Below are 24,284 nucleotides of genomic sequence, written 5' to 3' on the forward strand. Positions count from 1 at the left end.
CCTATCCATAAATGGTGGTTTTATGCTAATGAGATTCATATCTATCAAAGCGATTGCTGGAGCCCCCGTCTATTGGTTGATGAGATGAATGTAGTACTATGTATGTGGATGTGGGTGGGTGGTCGGATGGATGAATGAATGGGCGTAAGGATGCTTGCCCACCACCTAGAACAACACAGAAAACCGCACCACCAACAACCATCAGCTTTTGTGTGAATAGTGAGTGCGTGGGTGTATCCGAGCAAAAGAGAGAGAGAGAAAGATGATTTCAGTTATTGTTCAAATGAACTGACATTTTGTGGTTGCACCCATAAAACCACTGCACCTAATCACACGCACTAAAAATTAATTTACTCAAATGGAATTTCATTGCGAATCGCACGTTGTCAGGCTTCTGATTTATGGCCGGCTGATATTCTCTCCGAGCGGGAAAGTTGTTTCCCGGCTGTGAATTATTGGAGAAACAAATTGTTTTTCGGGGGATTTTGTAAAAGCGAATTCAATTCTGGAAGGCGCCCGAAAAAAAAACTCCCATATAATGAAATATTACCGAAAGTCCCTTGAAATCCGTGGAAACCATTAACAGCACATAAAATAATTTAACTGGGTGCCGAGAGCAATAAAGAGGAAGCAAAAAAAAACACAATCAAAACAAACGGCGAAACAAATGGCACCCGTGAAAGAACAGTTCATCAAACCGAAACCAATAAAGCACACAACACCCATATGGCCAACTTTAAGCACTAAATCATAATACAGGGCCCATAAAATGGATTTTTAGAACTGCAGTTTCCGGTTCAATTTGTACCGGTGGCAGATTTCCTGGACTTGTTTTGTACTATGAATTAATTTGAAATTAAATTGTTAAAGACTAAGTAACAACGCAGGTTTCAGTGGTGGAATAGAGTAAACTTTATTTAAGTTTGTTCGTCAAGTCCTTAAAAAACAAACTATAATATAAGCGATATCTATTTATCACTTTCCACTTCTCATATTCCCAAAAACTGGAAAGTAGTCATTGCTCAATAAATTTTAAAAAACTTCTAAACAGAATAACTGGCAACACAATTGAAATGCCAACCAAAATGACAAAAATGACAAAAATGACAAAAATGACAAAAATGACAAAAATGACAAAAATGACAAAAATGACAAAAATGACAAAAATGACAAAAATGACAAAAATGACAAAAATGACAAAAATGACAAAAATGACAAAAATGACAAAAATGACAAAAATGACAAAAATGACAAAAATGACAAAAATGACAGAAATGACAAAAATGACAAAAATGACAAAAATGACAAAAATGACAAAAATGACAAAAATGACAAAAATGACAAAAATGACAAAAATGACAAAAATGACAAAAATGACAAAAATGACAAAAATGACAAAAATGACAAAAATGACAAAAATGACAAAAATGACAAAAATGACAAAAATGACAAAAATGACAAAAATGACAAAAATGACAAAAATGACAAAAATGACAAAAATGACAAAAATGACAAAAATGACAAAAATGACAAAAATGACAAAAATGACAAAAATGACAAAAATGACAAAAATGACAAAAATGACAAAAATGACAAAAATGACAAAAATGACAAAAATGACAAAAATGACAAAAATGACAAAAATGACAAAAATGACAAAAATGACAAAAATGACAAAAATGACAAAAATGACAAAAATGACAAAAATGACAAAAATGACAAAAATGACAAAAATGACAAAAATGACAAAAATGACAAAAATGACAAAAATGACAAAAATGACAAAAATGACAAAAATGACAAAAATGACAAAAATGACAAAAATGACAAAAATGACAAAAATGACAAAAATGACAAAAATGACAAAAATGACAAAAATGACAAAAATGACAAAAATGACAAAAATGACAAAAATGACAAAAATGACAAAAATGACAAAAATGACAAAAATGACAAAAATGACAAAAATGACAAAAATGACAAAAATGACAAAAATGACAAAAATGACAAAAATGACAAAAATGACAAAAATGACAAAAATGACAAAAATGACAAAAATGACAAAAATGACAAAAATGACAAAAATGACAAAAATGACAAAAATGACAAAAATGACAAAAATGACAAAAATGACAAAAATGACAAAAATGACAAAAATGACAAAAATGACAAAAATGACAAAAATGACAAAAATGACAAAAATGACAAAAATGACAAAAAATGACAAAAATGACAAAAATGACAAAAATGACAAAAATGACAAAAATGACAAAAATGACAAAAATGACAAAAATGACAAAAATGACAAAAATGGCAAAAATGACAAAAATGACAAAAATGGCAAAAATGACAAAAATGACAAAAATGACAAAAATGACAAAAATTACAAAAATGACAAAAATGACAAAAATGACAAAAATGACAAAAATGACAAAAATGACAAAAATGACAAAAATGACAAAAATGACAAAAATGACAAAAATGACAAAAATGACAAAAATGACAAAAATGACAAAAATGACAAAAATGACAAAAATGACAAAAATGACAAAAATGACAAAAATGACAAAAATGACAAAAATGACAAAAATGACAAAAATGACAAAAATGACAAAAATGACAAAAATGACAAAAATGACAAAAATGACAAAAATGACAAAAATGACAAAAATGACAAAAATGACAAAAATGACAAAAATGACAAAAATGACAAAAATGACAAAAATGACAAAAATGACAAAAATGACAAAAATGACAAAAATGACAAAAATGACAAAAATGACAAAAATGACAAAAATGACAAAAATGACAAAAATGACAAAAATGACAAAAAATGACAAAAATGACAAAAATGATAAAAATGACAAAAATGATAAAAATGACAAAAATGATAAAAATGACAAAAATGACAAAAAGGACAAAAATGAGATGTGGCCATTAATTTATTTCTTTGATATTTTTTCTCAAGCAATGCATTGTTTCCATACTATTTGATTATTAATTTTTGGATTCTTTCACATTAACAGCTTTTCGTATTTAATAGAAAATTTTGAAAATATATCTTTAAATCTTAAAATTGGTAAGCTATATTGATATAAGAAATCCTTAAGTAACTAAAAAGGAAACTTGAATTATTTGATTTAATTAAAAAATCAGTTGAGTTGATCTGATTTGAATTGATTATCGAATAAGTTTTTTTTAAAGAAAGCCTTCATAGTAAATATTGATTTGAAAAGTAGAAAAACTAGTTTAAAATTTTGCTGATCAATCGGATACTTGCAAAAACATTGCAAATTTTAAATTTTAATATGAAATTTAGCTTTTAAAATAAAAAAAAAAAAACAATGCAGCAAACATATGGAATTCCCTGCAATTTGTTTTACTGAAAAATATTTGCCATTGAAAATCAATTTCATAATTGAAATCCTGAGAATGATTTTTCAAATAAACATTGTTCACCAACAGGATGTAACCGATTTAAACGTCTAATAACTCCGTCATTTTTCAGGTTTCTATTCGTCAGCGTCTGTGGGATTATTTGAAAAGTAAAGATTTTGATAGCAAACCGAAGAACATTGATGAACTTAAGAAAATTATACGAAATGAAGTTGGTTAATGTGAAGCAAAATGCCAGCCAAAGAGCTGCTTTTGTGTATCAAATGGAGATGGTCATTTAATCGATGTTGTATTCTAAATCCGGTTTTGAATAAATGGCATACAATTTTCTAACTGATTCTAGTTTATTTTTGAAAATCGTCTGAAAATGGCGGAGATATTCGAAGTTGAAATCAGATATATCCTGATGGCACACCTTGTAGAAACCTATTTTTGGCTAAATAAACTCAAATTTTAAATTAAATTTGTATTAAATTGGCTGGATATCCAAATACGGCAAACGCATCATTTCTCATCATAACTGACAACCCGTGCAGGATATGAGAAGGCAATGCAAATCTTGCCGAGCTTAAAAATGTCCAAACTTGAGTCCAACTACCGTAAGATGAAATGATGGGAATAGAAATAGACCAAGAAAAATGATTATGATCACATAGGAGAACTATTCCCTTCATTCCGATAGACATCGACACTCAACCAGTATGATATTCATACGCCAGGTTGGTCTCCTGTAGTAGAATGTTAATACATGGGCCCCGGAGAGGCGCAAGATGTGGGTTCAAGTCTCACCGGGAGACAAGGCGAATTTTTTCGCATGTTTTTCAACATCGATTTTCTCTTATCTATTCCCTGAAATTTCATCTAAGTTGGATTCATTTCTCTACAAAAAAAGTTTCGCTGACTGAATGTTTGAGTCAAGGCCCATCTCTGGGTCGCAATTTAAAAATTTAAATTTGTAATTTTCAGATGAATTATGTATTAAAATGATTTGGTTAAAAATTTGAAATTTTGGTAAATCAACATTATAATAATGCGGTATCATGCAATTTGAATTCATCAATGAAATAGTTAACTTTATTATTTTATCTTGATTGTGAAACTCATTTACGAGCTGAATCTGAACATTTAATAATAATGTTTAATCTAAATTCTGCTCCTGAGCTTAGAAACTGATTTTTGGATCTGTTTCCGAGTTTAATTTTTTGAAATATACAAAAAAAAAACGTTTTCAAAATTTGGATTCCATATCAGCATTTCCGTTACGAGCCAAGAGTTGAAATTTGTATAAGACTTTCAACCTTGAATCTATTATTTGAATTCTGACGTTTTTAGTTTCAATCAGAATTTTTATTTTGTTATTACTTTTAACCGAACTTGCGAATTTGAAGTAAAATGTGAATAAAAAAAAGGTGATGAACCTGATTCTAAGCTATCAATTTTGGATCGCCATTTTATAACGTTTAAATTTTATATAAGGACTCTATTCGAAAAAAACGCAACACTTTGTGAATAACTTTTTAACGGATGGATGAAAATTGATGAAATTTTTGAGTGAAACTACTTAGTAATCTGATGTTGAAATGTGCAAAATTTTGTGGCGATTTGTCAAGTAGTTTTTGAGATAGCGTTTGATGAATAAATTTATTGACCAACATTTTTGGGAAGGATCGAGAAAAACCTAGGGAAGTCCTATCGAGAGACCCAAAAACAGCTGAAAATCCACTATGTGATCAAAATTTATATGGTTAATCGTTCTGGCAGTCCTAGAGGATCTGACAGTGAGCTAAAATTATGAATAAATAGGGAATGCTTAATTCTATGAGGATATGATAAGTGAGGGGTTTGAACGAAGCGCCTTCCAAACCTTTCAATTGAAAAAGTGGTTAAGCCGGTCAATTTTTCTGTGTGATTCGCCCAACAAACAAAAATCCAGACCAAACATCGTGTCTTAATGATCAACAAAGCTGTCTGTAGGATCGCCCCTCGATGATAAGTGTTGTGACATTATATATAAGTTTTTGTATAATCAAAGACGGCATTGGAAAAGAGGAAGGAAGTGATTTGACAGTTTAGGAGTGAAAATGTGTAAATTAGAAGCGGAGTATTTGATAGAAGAATAAACGTTTCCAAATCGGGAAATGATTTAACTGGACTCTACACTGTCCACTGATAAAATAAACAAAATACGATGGTTTATTGGTGCTCAAAATGGTAAACCTGTTGGCGGGGTGAAATTTTGAAAAATTTTGTCAATGAAATCGAAACGAACTGTCTAGTGGGCACCTGGCGGATCTCCTGTCAGAAATTTTTCATTGAAAAGGCTCGTCTAAATGTTTTGGAGGAGAACGAGAGAAAAAATTGAATAAAAAATATATTAAGTTCTAAATTTAACTGACGGTCTGTGGAAAATGCAAATGATAAGCGGTACAAAACGATTAGCAAAATAAACGGCCAAACATACCAAAAAATACCTATAAAAGCGATCGTTTTCCTTCCATGGCACTTTCAAAAGTTTCTTAACCTTAACACGCTGTTTTGGTTGGATCTAGATTCCTGCCGTTTAGCGAAACCTGTGATGGAGTGATAAGAAGTTCATAATGTTGTTTTCTTGTAGGAGGTGGACAATCTACTAAACTTGTCGTAACTTCGATAAAATTGAAAAAATTGAGTTACTTTGTAGGTCAAACTCCAGGAAATGAAGAACGTCAATAAAAATAGCCTTGATAAAGAAAAACGGTTGTTCTAAGTGTTCAATATAGATGACGCATATGTTGCCCAAACATTTTAGTCAATAAACATATTCATTATACGCTAGCTCAAAACCTAGTTGACAGATCGTTACAAAATTTTGCACATATGAAGAATATATTATTAGGAAGAATTCCTGAAAATTTCATCAACCACCTAAACAAAGCTATATACAAATCAAAGTGTAGCATTTATTTTTTTTTTTTCAAATACAGTCCTTAAAAATTAATTTTTTAATCTTTTTAAAAATGGGATTTCAAAGAATAGAGTTTAAAACTTCTAAAGTTTGTTCATTTAGCAATGCGTGTTTTTAAAGAAATATTCGTTTGATCGAAATACTGTCTATGAAGGAAATAAAGATAATTTTATGATTATTCATAAAAAAATTTAAAATAAAATTATTTACTGTTTTTTATCAGAAATATTTTTAACATTATTCATAATATATCTCATCGGCCGGCGCACACTTTTTTGAGTCTCGTTAGAGCAAACGCACCAATGAGTGAGTATACGCGGCCCGGTTTTGCTCATTTCAGCGGCCCGGTTTTAGGATACACACTCTTTCGCGCACCAGTTGGGTGAGCATCACGGGCGAGTCTTAACTGTAACACTGAAAAAGGGAATTAAAAAATCATTCATATTAATAAATTCAAAGCGGCAGTTATTTATTCATTCGAAAATAAATTATTTTTTCAATTGTATTCAAATATTGCACTGTGTTATGGTTAAAAAGATACATTGAATGCTATGCATTGAATTTTTTTCATAGTTTAAAATTTTTTTTAAACAGTTGCCTGATAAATTTTTAAATTAGATTCTTACGAACTCGTCCTGTTTATTTTTAAGAAATTGTACAATATCGTACGTGGAATAATCATGAAATTCAACCTTATATCGATACTCCCTTCGAGCCCTAGAAAAAACCACCCTATGTTTCAGTGAGAGATGTGCTGGCCGTGACTTGGGCCCCATTTTCGAAATATACCTTTTCCTCTTCTAAAAAAAGTGATGAATAAAGAAGTTCCAAAAAACCTTATATCGATATACGTTCACAAATGGTTATAGTATTTTATAAACTGTTTAGGAAATCTTAACTGTTCTAAACTGTTAAGAGATCTTTAAAAAAATAATTCGCATATGGTGCCACCCAGACAGTCATCAAAAATCCCAAAGCACATTTCCAGTTAAGTTACCATGGGATCATTAGGGTAACGGACTTATTTTGGACCAGTGGACCAATTTTCGACCACCTTGTCTAGCTCTCTTATAAAACAACTAATAATGAAAAAAAAAAATAGTGCATTACATTAAGAGCAAACGCACCAATAAGTGAGTATACGCGGCCCGGTTTTGCTCATTTCAGCGGACCGGTTTTGGGATACACACTCTTTCGTGCACCGGGCGGTAGCATAATTATTTTCAAATTTAGCATTGCACTGAGAAAATTTTTGAAGAAAATCTAAATCTTGAATTAATACGTACCGAGTAAATTTTCGTAGTCGTCTGTTTTTTGCTGAAATTTCGATGAATGTTGGTCTTAAAAGGGCCTGGGGGTGTTGGAAGTTATTTGACGGGATAGCTGCTATACGTATCGTGACGTCAAAGTCTACATCCTGGTTGAACATGCCATACAGCAGCAGCAAGGCCAAGCAGCTTCGAACACCAGCAATCGGGTCCGATGACGGATGCAGCAAGAACTTCCGAGCAGGATGTTTGCTTCGCTTGGCCTCGTCATCATATCTATAGGACACCGCTTTCAACCGGTGGTGGTTGTAAAGCGTTGAGTTTCCCTTACGGTGTTTCCAATTCCGTGTCACCCGTTTGCTGGATTGTGATTAAAAACTTATTGAATTGTAGGACGACTTGATTGAATAAAATAAGTTCAGATAAGAAAATATTTTCGAATTAAGCTCGATTTTGCTTTCAACACGCCGGGCACTTATATTTCCTAACACATGGACCCGAAAAACAAAATTCAACAAACCAAACAATTCAACTAAAATTCAACTTTATTTGTTTATTATATTTATATTAAAATCATACTTTTCTAAAAAATCATCAACTTCTTTTTCTATCCAACGTACTGATTGAAATAATTGCTGCTCCGAAAAACTGGGTCCCATTAGTTCCAAACTTATTGAGAGACCTCGTTTCGAAAGCCGAATCGGTAGGGACAGTACTGGAATGCCACCCATATTGGCCGGTTGGATACAAAAATCATGCACAGCGCACTGGTCTCGATTATTATTACTCCGAGAAACTCCGAGTGACCATTTTTGGTCACAAATTACGATGCTTCAAGTTTGTTTATCTGAAATTGAGTGAGAAAGGAAAAAATGTTATCAAAATTCATAGGTACAAAAAAGTCAAAAACAGTATAAAATCAAAATAAATAACTCACCATCATCACCAGCATTTACACTTTCTCGTTCAATTCCTGGAAAAACCCCGAAATAATGTAACGAAATTGCGAATTTAACTGGTTATTACAAAAAAATCCATCCACAATTTTAATCTGATTCAATTTTTTTCTTAAAATAAATATCAACAAACATCTACACGCTGCGACATCGTTTGTTTATTTCTGGTCAAAACGGTAGAATTTTTTTCAGTGCATGTTTGCTCTCGCCCCTTTCTAGTGAGCAAATTTGGTGATTTTGTCGGTCCCGACGGCATCGGCCCTATTTTGCTCACTTTCATACTAACCCCCGGTGCGGTATGGAAGTGGATAAACTCGTGAGCATTTTCACTTTGCTCGCGATTGCTGCGGATGCCCTAAGTGCCCGGGCTTCAACAATATTTGCTAAAAAAATTCATGATTATTTGTTTTATAAGAGCGCTAGACAAGGTGGTCCAAAATCGGTCAACTGGTCCAAAATAAGTCCGTTACCCTACTATTTTGTTATTTTAAATTGAATTTATCATGCATTTTATTCAACATTTTGTAAAATAAAGAATATCATCAATAAACATTTAGTAGTCTATAATTTTTCAGTGCATGTTTGCTCTCGCCCCTTTCTTGTGAGCAAATTTGGTGACTTTGTCGGTCCCGACGGCAACGGCCCTATTTTGCTCACCCATATACTAACCCCCGGTGCGGTATAAAAGTGATTAAACTCGTGAGCATTTTCACTTTGCTCGCGATTGCTGCGGATGCTCTTATTGATCAGTTTTTCCCACTTATACTTCGGTGAATCTGTATTTTGGGTGGCTGCATCCTCCTCCTTCAGTTTTCGCTACTTTTTTAGTCAATATTTCTCTTTTGAAAGAAAATGAGCACAATATTGTGGATTCAGCGGTTTCAAAGTTAACAAAACTTCATTATTTTTGTGCCACTAAAATATGTTTTTACTGGAATGTCTTCTGAAAAAATCTGAGAAAAATGTAGCAAAACCATCATGCCAGATTGAACTTAAAGTGTAATCGGTTAGTGAAGCTCGTAGAGTGCGAAGTATCCATACAAGGGTTCTCTTTTAAGGCTTTTAGAAACAGCGAATGCCAAAGTTTTTGTTTTGAAAATTATGGTTATTTTCCACAGGAGCAGAGTCTTGACAAATCAATTTTTTTTACAAATCAATTAGAAAGTTTTTCGATTATATTAAAAATTAAAAATTCTGGTATGAGACTTGATTTTCCTGAAGACCCTTAACCTAGGCTTGCCGAATACTTGCCCGAAAAAGCGGGACATTTCTCGAAAAAAAAGCGGGACACACCCGAAAAAAAGCGGGACGTTAAAAAGAAATTTTTAAAAAAAGTTTAATTGTATAGCCAAACTTATACGTTTACCATCAGCTATAGAAAGTACACTAAGTTTTGTTTCTTACTCCGACTGATTTCGCTAAGTTTCCCTTACATGACTTCTAGTAACACAGGTTTTTTGTCATTTGTCCCGTTATTTTCCACGGTTTTCGTGAATTACCAAGTTATTTGGGAGAAAATATTTCAAGTCGTACATGCAAACAGTGGATTTAAAACCACGTTAAAAATCTTTGTGTAATTTTCATAAAAAAATGTTTGTTTGGCAATTTGTTTGAAAATTTGAAAACTCAAGAAAACTTAATTTATATACTTTGGACAATTGAGTCGAAAAGGGTGATGTATAATATAAGGCACTTTAACTTAGATTCGGGCGGATAAATTCATCTCTAAAATTATATAATCTATAAATTTTTGGAAGCAACTTACAATTTTTCCTTCATATTTTAGTTGAACGTGCTCCAATAATATTTAACTGAATCATAGTCTTACTGTAATTTTAAGAGCATAAGAGTAATTCAGTAGGGGAGAATGAGGATACTTGATCCCTGGGGATACTTGATTCCTTAGCTATATCTCGAAACTGGAATGTCTTACAAAGATCAAATGTTCTAGAAAAATTTGCCAAAATGAGCAAAATAACAATGCTTGTAGTTTAAAAATTGTTAACAAAATTATTGTTTGAGTAATTGAACTTTGTTTGAAAAATTTCACAAAATGTAACTTGAAGATCTTTTTTCATCACTTTAAAATGTTCCTTACATGGGAAAATTATGAAAAAAATATTTGTTCCAATGTATCAATCGTTCGAGCGTAAAATGAAATTCATAATGCCATATTTTTAAAGCAATGGAAAACTATCAACTTTTTTCAGAAAAAGTTTTCTAAAATGTTGATTATGGGTAAATTGATCCCCTAGAGTTGGGTACAATTGATCCCCCTTCCACACGGCATATTCTTCTTCTGAATTGATCGTTATGATTGCTGATAACGAAATTACTAATATTTAGCCAAAAATTAATATTTATCAAATAATTGTCTGAAGAAAAGAGCAAAAATAATTAATTTTCTCTAAATTATAAAAAATAGCGCCTTTAAGTATGCAATGTTATTAGCGTTGAGACAAAGTTATAAAATTTTGTTCTTATGTCTGCTATAAATTGTGAAATGAGAACAAACATGACCAAAATAGTCAATTATCTTGGGGTTTTGTTTGATTTTTATACAAGGATTAGGGCTTCCTGAATAAAAGATCAAGTCTCCTTCAATAGTCTCCTATTGTCTTATAGAAACTATGAAAAATGCTGCTAATTTTGAGAAAAATGCGTATTTGAAAGATTTTCTGTTCATCACCGAATTCAAATTGAGACTAAAGTTTGATTTTTTCCAGGGTTAGTCAGTAAACTTTATAAAAGTTTTTCAAGAAAAAAAGCGGGACATTTTGAGGAAAAAAATTCATTCACCACATAGTTTTAATAACTATCCCACTTTCGCGATTTAGATAAAAATAAACATCAAAGAGGATGTTTGATTTGTTGAACGTTAGGGATAAGCAAGGTGTAAGGTGTAAAAAATTTTATTCCCTTAATTGTAAACAGCTCATAGACTATTAAACTTATCATTGATAATAATTTCTTAGCATTATTACGGTCTATTGGAATCCCTCAAAAAGTACCGAAAATTTTCACCCTTCCTACTTCAACATAAGCCGTTTGTGTTTTGTGATTGAATTCAAAATCGGGTTTCAAACTTATGCCTTAATGACCTCGATTAAATTCAAGACTTGTTTTTCTTCATTTTACCACAGTATTACTTTGGAAGCTTCAACTCAAGAGAGGTTCAAGCATTTGTGCAACCTGATGAAATACCAGCTCCTGTGGAAGTTCATTAATCAAATTACGCTTTTTGAAATCGGGCATCAAATCAACCTCGACCGAACCCTTCCATGAATTCCGGGGGCACACTCGTTTTGACCAGTTGATTTTGCAACATTCAATTCCAAAATCCTCAACTATCGAATTTCCCTTTGATGAGGTTAACCGAGAATCCTCGAATCCAAAACAATGTGGCATCATTCGATTGGCTTCGTTAAGTAGGTACATCGTTCTTCCCTTTTCCTTCTCCCGGTTGGGCCCATTTGGTTATTGCCAGTTGGAATATTTTCCGAATTCAATTTTCCACGATAAGCTGATAATGCGATTGCAGTTGGGCTTCGAGCGCAGTAAATTTGAGCCCGCAAACACAATGTTAGGTTGTAAAATTACTCATTTATAATTACCTGAACAATTTCTGGTATCCTGCTCAGTTCGAGCTTTTGCCGCTTGAAAAGGCTTAAATGAGCTTTAGTAGGCATTAATTAGATATTTTCGTTGATGATTGGATGTAAGAAAATTGATGATAATTGACGAGGAAGAAAATTGTTTTAGCTGGTTGGCATTTGAGATCCAAATTGAGGCAAAAGCTGTTGATTATAATTGATTTTTTTTTTAAATTTAAAAAAAAAAAAAGGTCCAGTGACACCATTTACTGAGTACTCCGATCTGATCAAATAATTTCGCAATAGACTGTTGAGGATCAAACCCCACTTTCCGACCCGATTCAAATAATTCCATACTAAGTCAAACAAACAAGGAGTTTTCTTTTCACTGTTCCACCGATTCGAAAGTTCAAACAGTTTGCCACAGCTAGTTTTAGACGGTTTTTTTTCTCTCATCTTTATTTTCCTCTCAGCTGCACTCGTTCTTCGTTTCTCGTTCCTCATTTATTTTCGAATCTCGGCATTCGTTTTACTTATAATTTACTTATTCCTTTAGAAGTTTGTTGTTGTTTTGCCCATTTTACTTATTCTACTCACTCGCTCACAGACAGTCGAATTTCGCCCTATTTCCCGGAAAAAGTCTCAAACTTGCATCTCGCTGCTGCTCGTCGCTCTCAACACTGACTCTATGTATTCCTTCCGCATAATTTTTTTTCCTTCACTTTTTTGTTTTTCTTGTTTTCCTAAGTTCGTACATGTAATTGTAGGTGTATGTATATCTATTGTATATATATTTTGGTTTCCATTCCTTTTTTTCCCTCGACTTCCGGTAATCCTTTTTCGCCGGACGAACTTTTTTCTGCTTGCCTCCATTACCCATCCCAACTTTTTTTTTTTAGTAACATGTTCAAACCGGGAGTTTCCGTCTCTGTAGCAATTTTTTCCCATTCTTTTTACTCTTTCAAACTCTTTTGTTTTGAAATCGAAGATTGTGTTTGGCTGAGTGTGTATGTGTGAGCGTGTACAGGTGAAGTTTTGTTTTTGTTTCTGTTTCTGTTTCGTTTTTTTTTTCTTTTGGTGTCTGTGAGTGTGTTTTGTTGCATAGTTTTTGGGGGATGAGTCCAGATCGCTTTTTTGTTGTTTGAGTTCACCGGAAATTTTTGACTGCACCTTGTTACTGGTTTCACTAATTCCTCGGGGTAGTTTGTGTTTCGGAATTCCGGTCTCGAAGGATGCCACTTGAGATGAAGCACTTTCATCTGGGAATTTGTTTCGAACCACTAGGAAAAAGGTATTTTTTCAGCTTCGGAAAGTTAAATAAAGTGATGTGAAATTGTTACCGAATTTTCTGTGAATGATGTGTACGTGATTCGTTTTATTCCAAAATGCTTGAGATCAACGATGTCATTTTAGGACGATTTTAAGAAAAAGAAATGAGACATCTATGGAAATTTGTCACAATCAAGATGAGAATCTCGCTTATCCAACGCATTCCTACAAAAAAAAAAAAGAATCGAGGGCCTAGAAAAGCAAAACACTGAATCAAGATACGACGAAGAAAACTGCATTCATTTGGAGTGGGCTTCGCTCAGATTGTAAACAGCCGACAGTTGAAAATAACACGAAGACGCGTGAAAAGTTGGCAGCAGGGTTGCCAACATATTTAAAAAAAATCAGAGAACTGGTGCAATAAAAAATCAGGCTACGTTAAAGTCACGAAAATTTCGCTCAAAGTGGTGCTTTTTTTTATCATTGCTTCACATTTTCACTCTATGTGTTGTGAGGCTACTTTGTTGAATAATTCAACTGAATCAAAGCAATTTCTTTTTTAAATAAGAATTAAATGGAATCTTTCGATTGCTTTGATTCAGCCACAATTTCACTTTTTCACTTCAGCAACGATAAAAAAATCCAGTTCCTTACTACTCATTTTTCATCACATACGCAAAAATCAGGCAAAATCATGGCATTTCTGGTTGGCAGCATTGATTGACCATTAGAGTGCCCCAAATCACCCGACTTTTGAAAAAGTTATGCGCTGCAGGCTAAAATTGATCCTAGGCCTAGTACAAGATCTCATGCCACATTTGGGCCAGATCGGATCACGGGAAGGGGTCGCTCAACGAGCCTGAAGTTTGTATGGGATTTTGATACATTTTGTTCGGGAGAAACATGAAAAACCAGTTTTTCATCAATAACTTAGGTTCCCGTCGGCCGATTTCTTTCAAAAACGGAAGCCTAAATTATGAAAAATATTTCATCTGAAGATTGCATATCGATTAGAGTTAAGATAAAAAAGTTATTAGGCTTCAAAAATGGGCTAACTTTTTAAAGGATGGTATCGACAATGCTTGGAGTTCTGGTCCTCAGGAAGCAGAAACACGCAGGTTCACTCAACTGATTGGTCGCTATCAATGACTTTTCCGAGCAGAACGACTGCCTAAACGTGCGCAAGACGTTGGGCCACAAATTAGTCAGCATTAGGAGTATACACAATGGCAAATTTTCGACAAGTTTTTGACCGAAAGCGTTCTACCAAACAAGGTTGCCGAAAAAAATCTGTGTTTTTGAGAAAAAAAAATTCTGACTTTTTGTAATTTTATCCAAATACTGTGAAACAGTACAAATTTCGTGAAAAAATGATAAAAAATTGAGTCTTTTTTACATTTTACTTGAAAAAAATTGGCATTACCATCCCTACCACATTCATTCAGACCATACCACATTCATTCAGACCATAATAAGAAATCCAAAATTTTTGTAGACATAAAATTTTAAATTTGGGAATACGAACAATGTTTTCAATATTCTGTGTTCTGTAACACAGATTCTCAAGTTCTGTTAACCTATAGATTTCTCTGTAGTTTCGCCAACCTTGACAGGCCTCGCTACCAAGTCGTCAACACCTCTAGCAATTTTACATCCAAAAGCACTTCCAGAAGCAAGAGGATTATTAGGTGGATAGATTTCCGAATAAACCGGAGAGGTTATCCAAAACCCACAAAATCAGCTAATAGCTCCCAACTAAAGCGGAAATTTTTGCAGGCTTGCTATAGATATTGATCGGCCAATCCAGACTAGGGTCACATACAAAACAATCTTCCAATTTATTTTTTTACAAAATTATGATTGAACAATTTTGATATTGGTGGAAAATTAGGAAAAGAGTCAGAATTTGCACAGCCCAGATACTCGCCGAAAAATATCTGAAAAGCTTAGATAAGAAGTACTCCAGATTTTGTGGTTTTAGCGCTGTTTACTTACATTAAAATTCGATGTCTTTGATCAGATTTCGGATTCTGTATCCAGTTTATTGTTCTTGAATTTAAGTTTTTCATCATTGACACAAAATCATGTTTCGAATCTTGGTCTGCTTTTCAAACTTAACTAGTTACATTTTCCATAATCGAAACTTCTCATCTCGGAGTTTGAAGGAAAATACTTGATAGTATGAACAATTTTAGTAATCTAGAAAATCGCAACATCAAGTTATGGCTTTTGGCCTCGAGAGCGTAATTCATCATTAAAATAATCAGATTGAAGTTCTAAGCGTGAAAGAGGAATTCGAAATACTTACTGGAAAAACTGTACCTATCCTTGCTCGCTCTACTATGGTTAGCAGTCGAGCATGGAACACGGAAAATTCTGGTCGATTAAAAAGCTATAGGTAGGAGAAAGTTATCAAAAGGCAATCCAGTTATTTAAACATCATGTTGAGAAACGTTATTCGAATTTTCAATAAGGCAGGATTTGGCATTTTACGCGGAAACCGAGAGTTATGTGATCAACTGTCCGAAAAATGTACGATCTTTTCTGCTGAAGCTATGGCGATCCCTCATACCCTGAAAAATATAGCTATTTTTAAACTGCGACTCATAGATGGATCTTGACTCAAATATTCAGTCAGCGAAACTTTTTTTTAAAAGAAATGAATGAAGTTGAAATTTCAGGGACTAGATGAGATTGAAATCGATGTTTTTTATTCGCATTTTTTGCATGTTTTTACACATCAATTTTCATCCTATCTAGTCCCAATTTTAACTAACACAGTTGGTTTCATTTCTCTTCAAAAAAGTTTCGCTGACTAAATGTTTGAGTCAAGACCCATCAATGGGTCGCAGTTTAAAAATAGAACTAAGGCGATGTCAAACACCGAACTTGGCTGGATACCCAAATACGGCAAACGCATCATTTCTCATCATAACTGACAACCCGTGCAGTATATGAGAAGGCAATGCAAATCTTGCCGTGCTTAAAATGTCCAAAATTAAGTCCAACCACCGTAAGATGAAATGATGGGAATAGAAATAGATCACGAAAATGATGTGGATCACATGGGAGAACAATTCCCTTCATTCCGATAGACTTCGACTCTCGACCAGTAGAACTTTCATACGCCAGGTTGTCTCCTGTAGTAGAACGTTAATACATGGGCCCCTCTGGAGAGGCGCAAGATGCGGGTTCAAGTCCTACCGGGAGAATTTTTTTCGCATATTTTTCAACTTCAATTTTCATTTCATCTAGTCCCTGATATTTCAACTAACACAGTTGGATTCATTTCTCTTTGAAAAATATAGCAAAACAAATCGAGATATCGTACAGTAATTTTTCCAGACTCTGCCAGTGTTTTGGCTGTTGTGGAATCCGGTAAGTCTTCGCATCCATGGGTTCAAGCAATAGAGGAAGGATTGAAAAATCTTAAAGCCACACTATGCTGGATCCGTGATCATGTTGGCATCTAAGGAAATCAAAAAGCTGATGAACTTACAGCAAGAGGAAGAAGTGGTCAAGGTTGCCAAAAAAAATTCTTTGTTTTTGAGAAAAAAAATTCTGAATTTCTGTGATTTTACCCAAAAATTCTGTGATGGTTTACTGTGATGCTTTTTCCTTTGTTTTCATAGAAAATTCATGATAAATTGGGTCTCTTTTTCATTTAAGTTTGACAAAATCAATTAAAATTACATATCCCATCATACATTTTTGATTTAAGGTAAAAAATCAAAATTTTGTATTGGCTAAAAAATCATAATTTTGGAAATCGATTCAAAATTCAAAAATCCTGTGAAATGAATTTTTCAAAATTCTGTGTTCTGCGACACAGATTCTGTGATGAAAATTTGCTCAAAATTCTGTGAAATTACAGATTTTTCTGTTATTTCGGCAACCTTGGAAGTGGTCCGAGAATCTCAAGTGAAGTACCAGCCCAAGATATTATTACCTGGATAAGATATTCAATAAGATTTAAATTTAAAAATAACTACGTTACCTTCTTTTTCAAAAAAGAAGAAGGACCAAGATGGTTAAAATCCTCTATAAATAAACAAAATCCAAATCCAATCCAATCCAGTTCAAAACGAGCCGGGGAAAAACCAAACAAATTGAAGAAGAACTGCTTTCACACAATCGGTATTAATACTACTGAGTTTGTTTCACAATGGGTAACTTGTAATCCCTATGATTTTAAAACAAGTTTGAATAAAATTATTTTTACGTGTATCTTTTATCGCGTGTTTTTACCTTTTCGGACCACTTTTTTCACATTAACCACCATGATTGATCTGTTTCCGTTTAAGTGAAAACAATACTCTCAACAGTGAATAAATTTTGCCATTCCAAGTTTGAGCTCAGTTTCCCTAACTGATACTTAACGCATACTGTCAGAAAGTATCATAAGTGTTCAATAATGTTCAATAATTTCTTTACGTATACTTCCACTGATACTTCCACTTAACTTATGGTAACACTGTTGCCATTTGTACTGTCATAATTATCACCATCCTATAAGAGCAAGTTCACTGATGTAGGGAAAAAGTGGTAGAAATTTTGACACTTGTACCAAGTTTTGAAAACTTTGCCATGTAAAAACATTTTCAAGATCTGCGGCCGTCAATTTTCTTTACAACACTATGTCTATTTTCGCATGCTGTGATGCAAGTATAGTTGGATTTATATCAGATACGCCAGAAATAGAAACAGTGTTGTAAAGAAATTTGACGGCAGCAGATCTTGAAAACTGTTTTGCATTGTTAAAAAATCAAAATGTGCTACCAGAGTCAAAATATCTACCACTTTCTTCCAACACGAGTGAACTGCAGTTACCATGGTTCTAAGGGAATATACGGTCGATGATATTGATGGCTGGTTAGGGCTGAGGCCGGTCATTTCTTTCGGATTCCATAACAACCGACGACCTCACCGAAAGTTCCAAGGCAGCAGGTCTCAAAGTCAATGTTGGAAAGACCAAGTCGATGGAGATCAACACAGGAAATCCCTCCAGTTTCATGGTAGCTGGGCAACAAGTTGAGAAAGTGGAGTGCTTCCAGTATCTTGGTAGCCAGATAACGCCTGATGGTGGTACCAGGAAAGACATCGAAACCCGGATCAGAAAGGCCCGATTTGCATTTGAGAGCCTCCGAAACATCTGGCGGTCACGCCAGATCTCTCTACGAACGAAAATCCGAATCTTCAACTCAAACGTCAAATCCGTATAGCTGTACGGGTGCGAAACTTGGTGCACATATGCGGTAACGACGCGAAAACTGCAAGTATTTGTAAACCGCTGCCGCTGCTCGAATGAGGAACTACATCGCCGATGTCATCAAAGGGCGCTAGAAATCGAGATTCGTTAACGTAAGTGGAGATGGGTTGGGCACACGCTGCGGAAAGATGAAAACGAGATTTGCAGAGAGGCGCTAGATTGGAATCCAGAAGTTCATCGAAGAAGAGGCAGACCCAGAAACTCGTGGCGGCGAGGCCTATCCGCTGAAATCCGAACTGTCGACGAGAATCTTGACTGGGACCAGGTGAAGACACTGGCTCCGGATCGTCAACAGTGGAGGTCTTTTACCCTATGCACCGGAGGATCGGCGCGGGATCATTAAGTAAGTTAAGTAAGTAAGTAGGGCTGAGGCCATTCGGTAAGATAGTGTTTGTAAACAACTTTCAATATATCCTAATAGGCGATGGAAGCACTGCCGAATTCGGATGATGGTTTTGCATTAGTACAAGTGGGATGCAGCAAAATTTTCTCCTAATTTTGGACAGAACCTTCGGGTTATTTCTAAAGAAGAGAAAGGACATGCATGTGGAAAACCAAAACAAACATTGTTTTGGTTCTGCCGAAAGAAGCCATTTTTAGATTGGAGGATCCGAACGAACCGTAAGTTTCAACAACATGTTAGAAAACTTTCTTTCTAATTTGAGAAAAAGGGGAAAATTAGATAAACCAGTAGGTAGGTTCGAGACAATTTCCAAAAAAAAAAACAAAGCCAAAAACAAAACGATGCTGATTTGTTCCTGTTTTATTACAGTTCATTTCATGACAGTTTCTTACAAAATGGATGAAGTTATCAAAGGAATAATAGTTGAAAAAGCAATAATTTGTCATAAAGAAAACTATTTCGTTAGTTGTTAGGATAAACGCAATAAACTTAGTACATAATTATTTATATGTGTTTAAATGTGTGTGTACGAGTGTTATATCATCACTTGTCATTTTTGTTTTTCTTCTTCAAAAAATAATTCAATTTGTATGAAATCTGTGTGATTTAATGGTTTTATGTTTCTGTTTTCTGTTCGAATCGCCTTTATTAGAACTATTCTTTGTATATTGATATGTATCAGTGTTGCTGTTATATGTATATGTGAAGTGTGTGAATACGAGTGTGTTCCTTTTTTCCCTAACAGTCGACTGGCTTAAAATATTTCTCTCCGGGTTTCGGGTTGTAGCGCTATATGACTGCGAAAACAAATATCTTTCTTTAGCAGCTTATTTAATTTGACGGCTTTGGTTTCCTCTAGTTTGATATAAATTTAAACAAAATTCGTCTATAAAATATGTGTTTTAAACTATCTTTCTGATATTTCAACGAGAGCCGAGAACAAAAACACACTTTGCTAAAGTTCCGATATTCCAAATTGGGCAAATCACTCTTTAAATGTTCCAACTGTTTCCGATCGATTTGACGATTTCGATTCAACAAATAAGTATATCTATCTGGGTGTTAGTGTATAACTATTTACATCGCACTTTTTCCTTTTCCTAATCATATTTGCAGCTCACACAGACGACTTCGCGTATCTTTCTACTAGGGTTACTGATTAAATGTGATGTGATTTGATTTCTTTTCTCCATCTGCTAAACATCTGAATGTCTGTGAATGTGTGATTTTGTGTTTGTGTCCATGTTGCTGTTGTTTTGTTGTTATTTTTTTGGTTCTATTTCTGTAAGTAAGAATGTGGCTGTAAGTATTGATAGATTTTATTCACAAGCATCGGAAACAAACGGTTCAATAGAAACATTCTTTCTCAATCCAACAAATTCAACAATTTTAGCTAGCCGTAAACGTACGTTTGTGTTCGTGAGAGTGTGTGAGTCATTTTTTGTTTTTCTTTTCCTTCTGTGTTTGTGAGTTCATTGTTTATCCTATTCACCATCCACCCTACCATAGCTAGGTTTGGATATTGATATTTTGTTTATGAATTTGTTTTCTTTTATTTTATTTTTTACATACAAACTAGATTTCTCTTCGCTCTTTTTTTATTTATTCGCCATGCTTTGCTTCGAAGTTTTCATTAGATGGATATTAGATTTTACATATTTTCTAGAATAAACACATTTTTTTGTTTTCAGGAAGACATATTTTTACGATTGTGATCTTATCGAATGCTTGTTTTTTTTCTCATTTCCATCTCACGTAACAGTCACACACACCAGAGGAATAAATTTACTAGAATACAAACGATTTACTCATCCAGCTGTTTTCGGCACTTTCACTCTCGTACGCATTTCCTTCCAACGAATTTCAACATATATCAACTGACAAAAAGTGATAAATTTTGTTCCTATTTTCAAACTATAGTAAAATATTTTGTGACGTTCGATCGAAATAAATTTGTCAGTCTAATTTTTGAGAAAGGAAATATAAAAAAAATCAAAGAATATAAGAATATGGTTCGTTTTTAATATAAATTTAGTTTGAATTTGTTTACAACTTTTTTTAAATTTGCCTTTTTTAACTCGAACATAAAAAACACAGAAAATTTTAATCTTTGAGTTTCAATTTAATCCGTTACCCTTTTTTTTATCAAGATATGTAGTTGGTGAAAAATGGAAAATAGTAGTATTTCGGATTTTTTTTCTGTCACATCAGGTGAAGGGATACTCACTAACTAACTAGTCCACACAACTAACGACGAACACAAATTAAATATTCATTCCCCATGATTTTTTTTTCTTTTTGCTCTACTCTTACACGATGCGGGGCTACAATGTACAGTTTTATGTTCAATATTTCGATTCTGTTTCCTTCCCTTCCGATGCGATGCTCGGAAATTTATGGCTTGAGTTTGGGTTTTTTTTCTCCTACTGCACAATGATATTTTTTCCACTTCGAAAATGTAAATAAAAACCAGTCAATGTTTTCCCTACAGTAAATCAGCTTTCCACACCCATTCACGCATTTTTTCCCTCGATGTACACTTTCAGTTTCAAGGAAAGTCCACAGTTGCCAAAATCGATCATCAATTTCAATAGAAATGTTTAAATATCTATAGTTCATCCGTTTAAATTTTTTTACAGAACATTTCTTCAACACTTGCACATACTTTTTCGTAGATTAAAAAACGTAACCTTTTCCCTTTTTTTCTGTAATTAATTTCCTATATTTCTTTGAAATCATCTTCTTATTTTAAACTTTTTTTTCCCTCTTTCTCCAGTACGATTATTCTCCTTAAAAAAATCAATATGGCTATAGAGTGTAACAGTGGCGTAACATGTCGAGTAAAGTAGCAATTGTAGCGATTATAGTCAATAGTTGTTTATGTTTGTTTGTTTTTTCTTTTCTTACTTTAATTTATATGCTATCTGTGTGATATTTTTACAAACCTCATTTACAACGATGATGATCCTGGGAATGTTTGTGTATGTTTGCCTATGGGTAAGTTTGATAATGCTTTGGATTTCAATTTCTTTCTTCTCCCTAGATGAGGCAGGTGAGTTCCACCCGATAATGAAGCCGTAGAACGAAGCGTATTCAGGATGCGATCAACGATTTGGAGCGCGTGTTGTTTTTCTCTCTCTTATTCTTTCTTTCTTTCGAGATTGGACGATATTCTTCGGTTTCCTCGGTTTTCTTCCGATGAAGATAGTTGTTTTAGAATGACGATTATTCTAACAAATGGTGACGATGTAGTTCCGTGGGATCGATTCAATGTCACGTGCTTAGAAGCCCGAGCAAATGCTGCAGATTCCACCGGACAACGGGTGTGAAAGCCAGAGCCAGACTTACGAGCAGCTGCCAACTTCGGGAGCTGCTCCACCGGAAGCCGCTACTCACTTCCGGCAAGACGACCTGCACCTCGGCCATCTTAAAGATGCTCAGCAAACGGTGGGCGGACATTTCGACGTGCTGGGTGTTGATCTGGTGCGAGATGGTTTCGAGGATTTTTGTGCAATGATCCTGGGTTGGAGAAAAAAGTTGCACAATGTTAGTTCACTGAATATGAAAAATGAAAGGTTATTCAGAGTTTAGGTTAGAAAAAAAAAAACGCTATGAAGAACTGTTGAGGTTTTTATTTTTCGAAAAACAAACTGCATTCAAAGGAACTCTGCAGTCTTATTTTTCAGCCTACTTGCACCCGCATGTGAAATCTAATACGCTAGAAATAGCACACTTTCCTGATGTCTTCATTGGCAAACCGGGATACCAGAAAACGAAAAAAGCATGGCAAAATTTGGAATTTCCTCAAAAGCGATTGCTATCGTATTTGATGTTTAGAACTTATCCTCTTAGACTATTTAATGGCAGTAATAGTCAAATGCATGGCCCTTTAAACAGGGGCTGGAAGGGTTTAAGGGGTTAACCCCCCCCCCCCCCTCCTATGAGGGTTCAAAAAATGTCAAACAAATCGTTTTACTCTAAGCTCAAAATTTTAAATTCCTAACCAAACTGTGATGAACGATTCGATTCGTAAACGCTCCTTTGATTCGTTCGAAGTATGGAAGTGGGACGTTTTAAAAATCCTACGATAACAATTCTAATAATAGTAATGTGAACATATTAGGAAAACATTTTCAGCTAACGTTTCTTTCCTCCTGCCTAGATTCCAGCATTTGCACTCGCTATGACTCGCTATGACGCTTCACCTTTAATTAATTGGTACAATTTCACAATCAAGTCTATAGGTTCTCAACTACTTTCTCAACTGCTCGATGATGCCTACTCCAAATTGTACAGTTTCGCACTTCCGGATAACTTAGGCCTTAGCTTGCAAAAGCAACCCCACCGGCACATGCGTACTTATTCGGTTAAGTTATTTGCCTAGATTAAGTAACTTTAAGTTAAATTTCAAAATTAAATTACTTCTTACACTCGAAACCTCACCTAAGCACTTAAATTTTAAGTAGGTCTTTTTTACTTATAGAGTCTTAACGTAGAATTAGGCTATTTTTCAAACACCACTAGAATTCAACTTTCAAGAAAGATTCTTGTTTGTTTACTTTTAATCTACGTTTTGCTTCTAGCCTTCCCACTTAATTTTTGCTTTCTTTTCTCACTCTCTCATCGACCCAATTTGAGAACTGTCATCTATACGAGTGCGTTCAATGCTGTCGGCACGTTAGGCCCGTTCAGTGACAACTAGAGTGAATCAAAAGTAGCAATCTCGACCCAGAACTTAGGCTAAAACCTCAAAATCTTATCTCAGGTCCACAATTCTACTATAGATGTTTAAAACATTTCTCATTAGTTGATAGATATTTAAAGACTGTACTCGAAAAACGCTATCAAAAGTTATTCGCAACAAGAAGTGCGTGCATGAATTTTGGGTACAGTCCTTAGTCCCGAATTTCGAGTTTTCAATAAGATTAGACTAACTAAGGTTGCCTGATTGTTTGGATTTTGCCCGAATGTTTTGGTTTTATTTGCAAACTCAAAGAAAAATTTAAATTGCGTGAAAACAAATCTGTATTTTGCGTTCAAAAACAATTTTTATAAACAAAGTATATCCAAGTGTTTCAAAAATTTATAAATTTGCCTGGATATTGCCCTGATTTCGGGTATTAAATTTTGAAATCAAATGACTGGATTTTGCAAGGTTTTTAGATAAAACAATACAAATTTGCCCT

At 34.1% G+C, this 24,284-nt stretch overlaps 1 protein-coding gene and 1 long non-coding RNA gene across 10 annotated transcripts in view; both read right to left on the minus strand.

The window, feature by feature from the left end:
• Positions 1-8,135: 8,135 nt before the first annotated feature.
• On the minus strand, positions 8,136-8,593 carry LOC129749373 (uncharacterized). The gene is made up of 2 exons (XR_008738038.1): positions 8,546-8,593; positions 8,136-8,455 (listed from the first exon to the last, which is right to left on the minus strand). It is a non-coding gene; the product is annotated as an uncharacterized LOC129749373 (long non-coding RNA).
• A 3,981-nt stretch (positions 8,594-12,574) lies between these two features.
• Positions 12,575-24,284, minus strand: part of LOC129742447 (uncharacterized) — a 584,572-nt gene continuing 572,862 nt past the window's right edge. For all 9 annotated transcript variants that reach the window (XM_055734387.1, XM_055734355.1, XM_055734361.1 and 6 more), the window contains one exon: positions 12,575-22,617. In XM_055734387.1, coding sequence (XP_055590362.1) covers positions 22,372-22,617 — 246 coding nt within the window. In that variant the 3' untranslated portion in view covers positions 12,575-22,371. The remainder of the gene's footprint in view (positions 22,618-24,284) is intronic.

Source organism: Uranotaenia lowii, chromosome 1, assembly GCF_029784155.1.
Source record: "Uranotaenia lowii strain MFRU-FL chromosome 1, ASM2978415v1, whole genome shotgun sequence".
NCBI classification, from domain to species: domain Eukaryota; kingdom Metazoa; phylum Arthropoda; class Insecta; order Diptera; family Culicidae; genus Uranotaenia; species Uranotaenia lowii.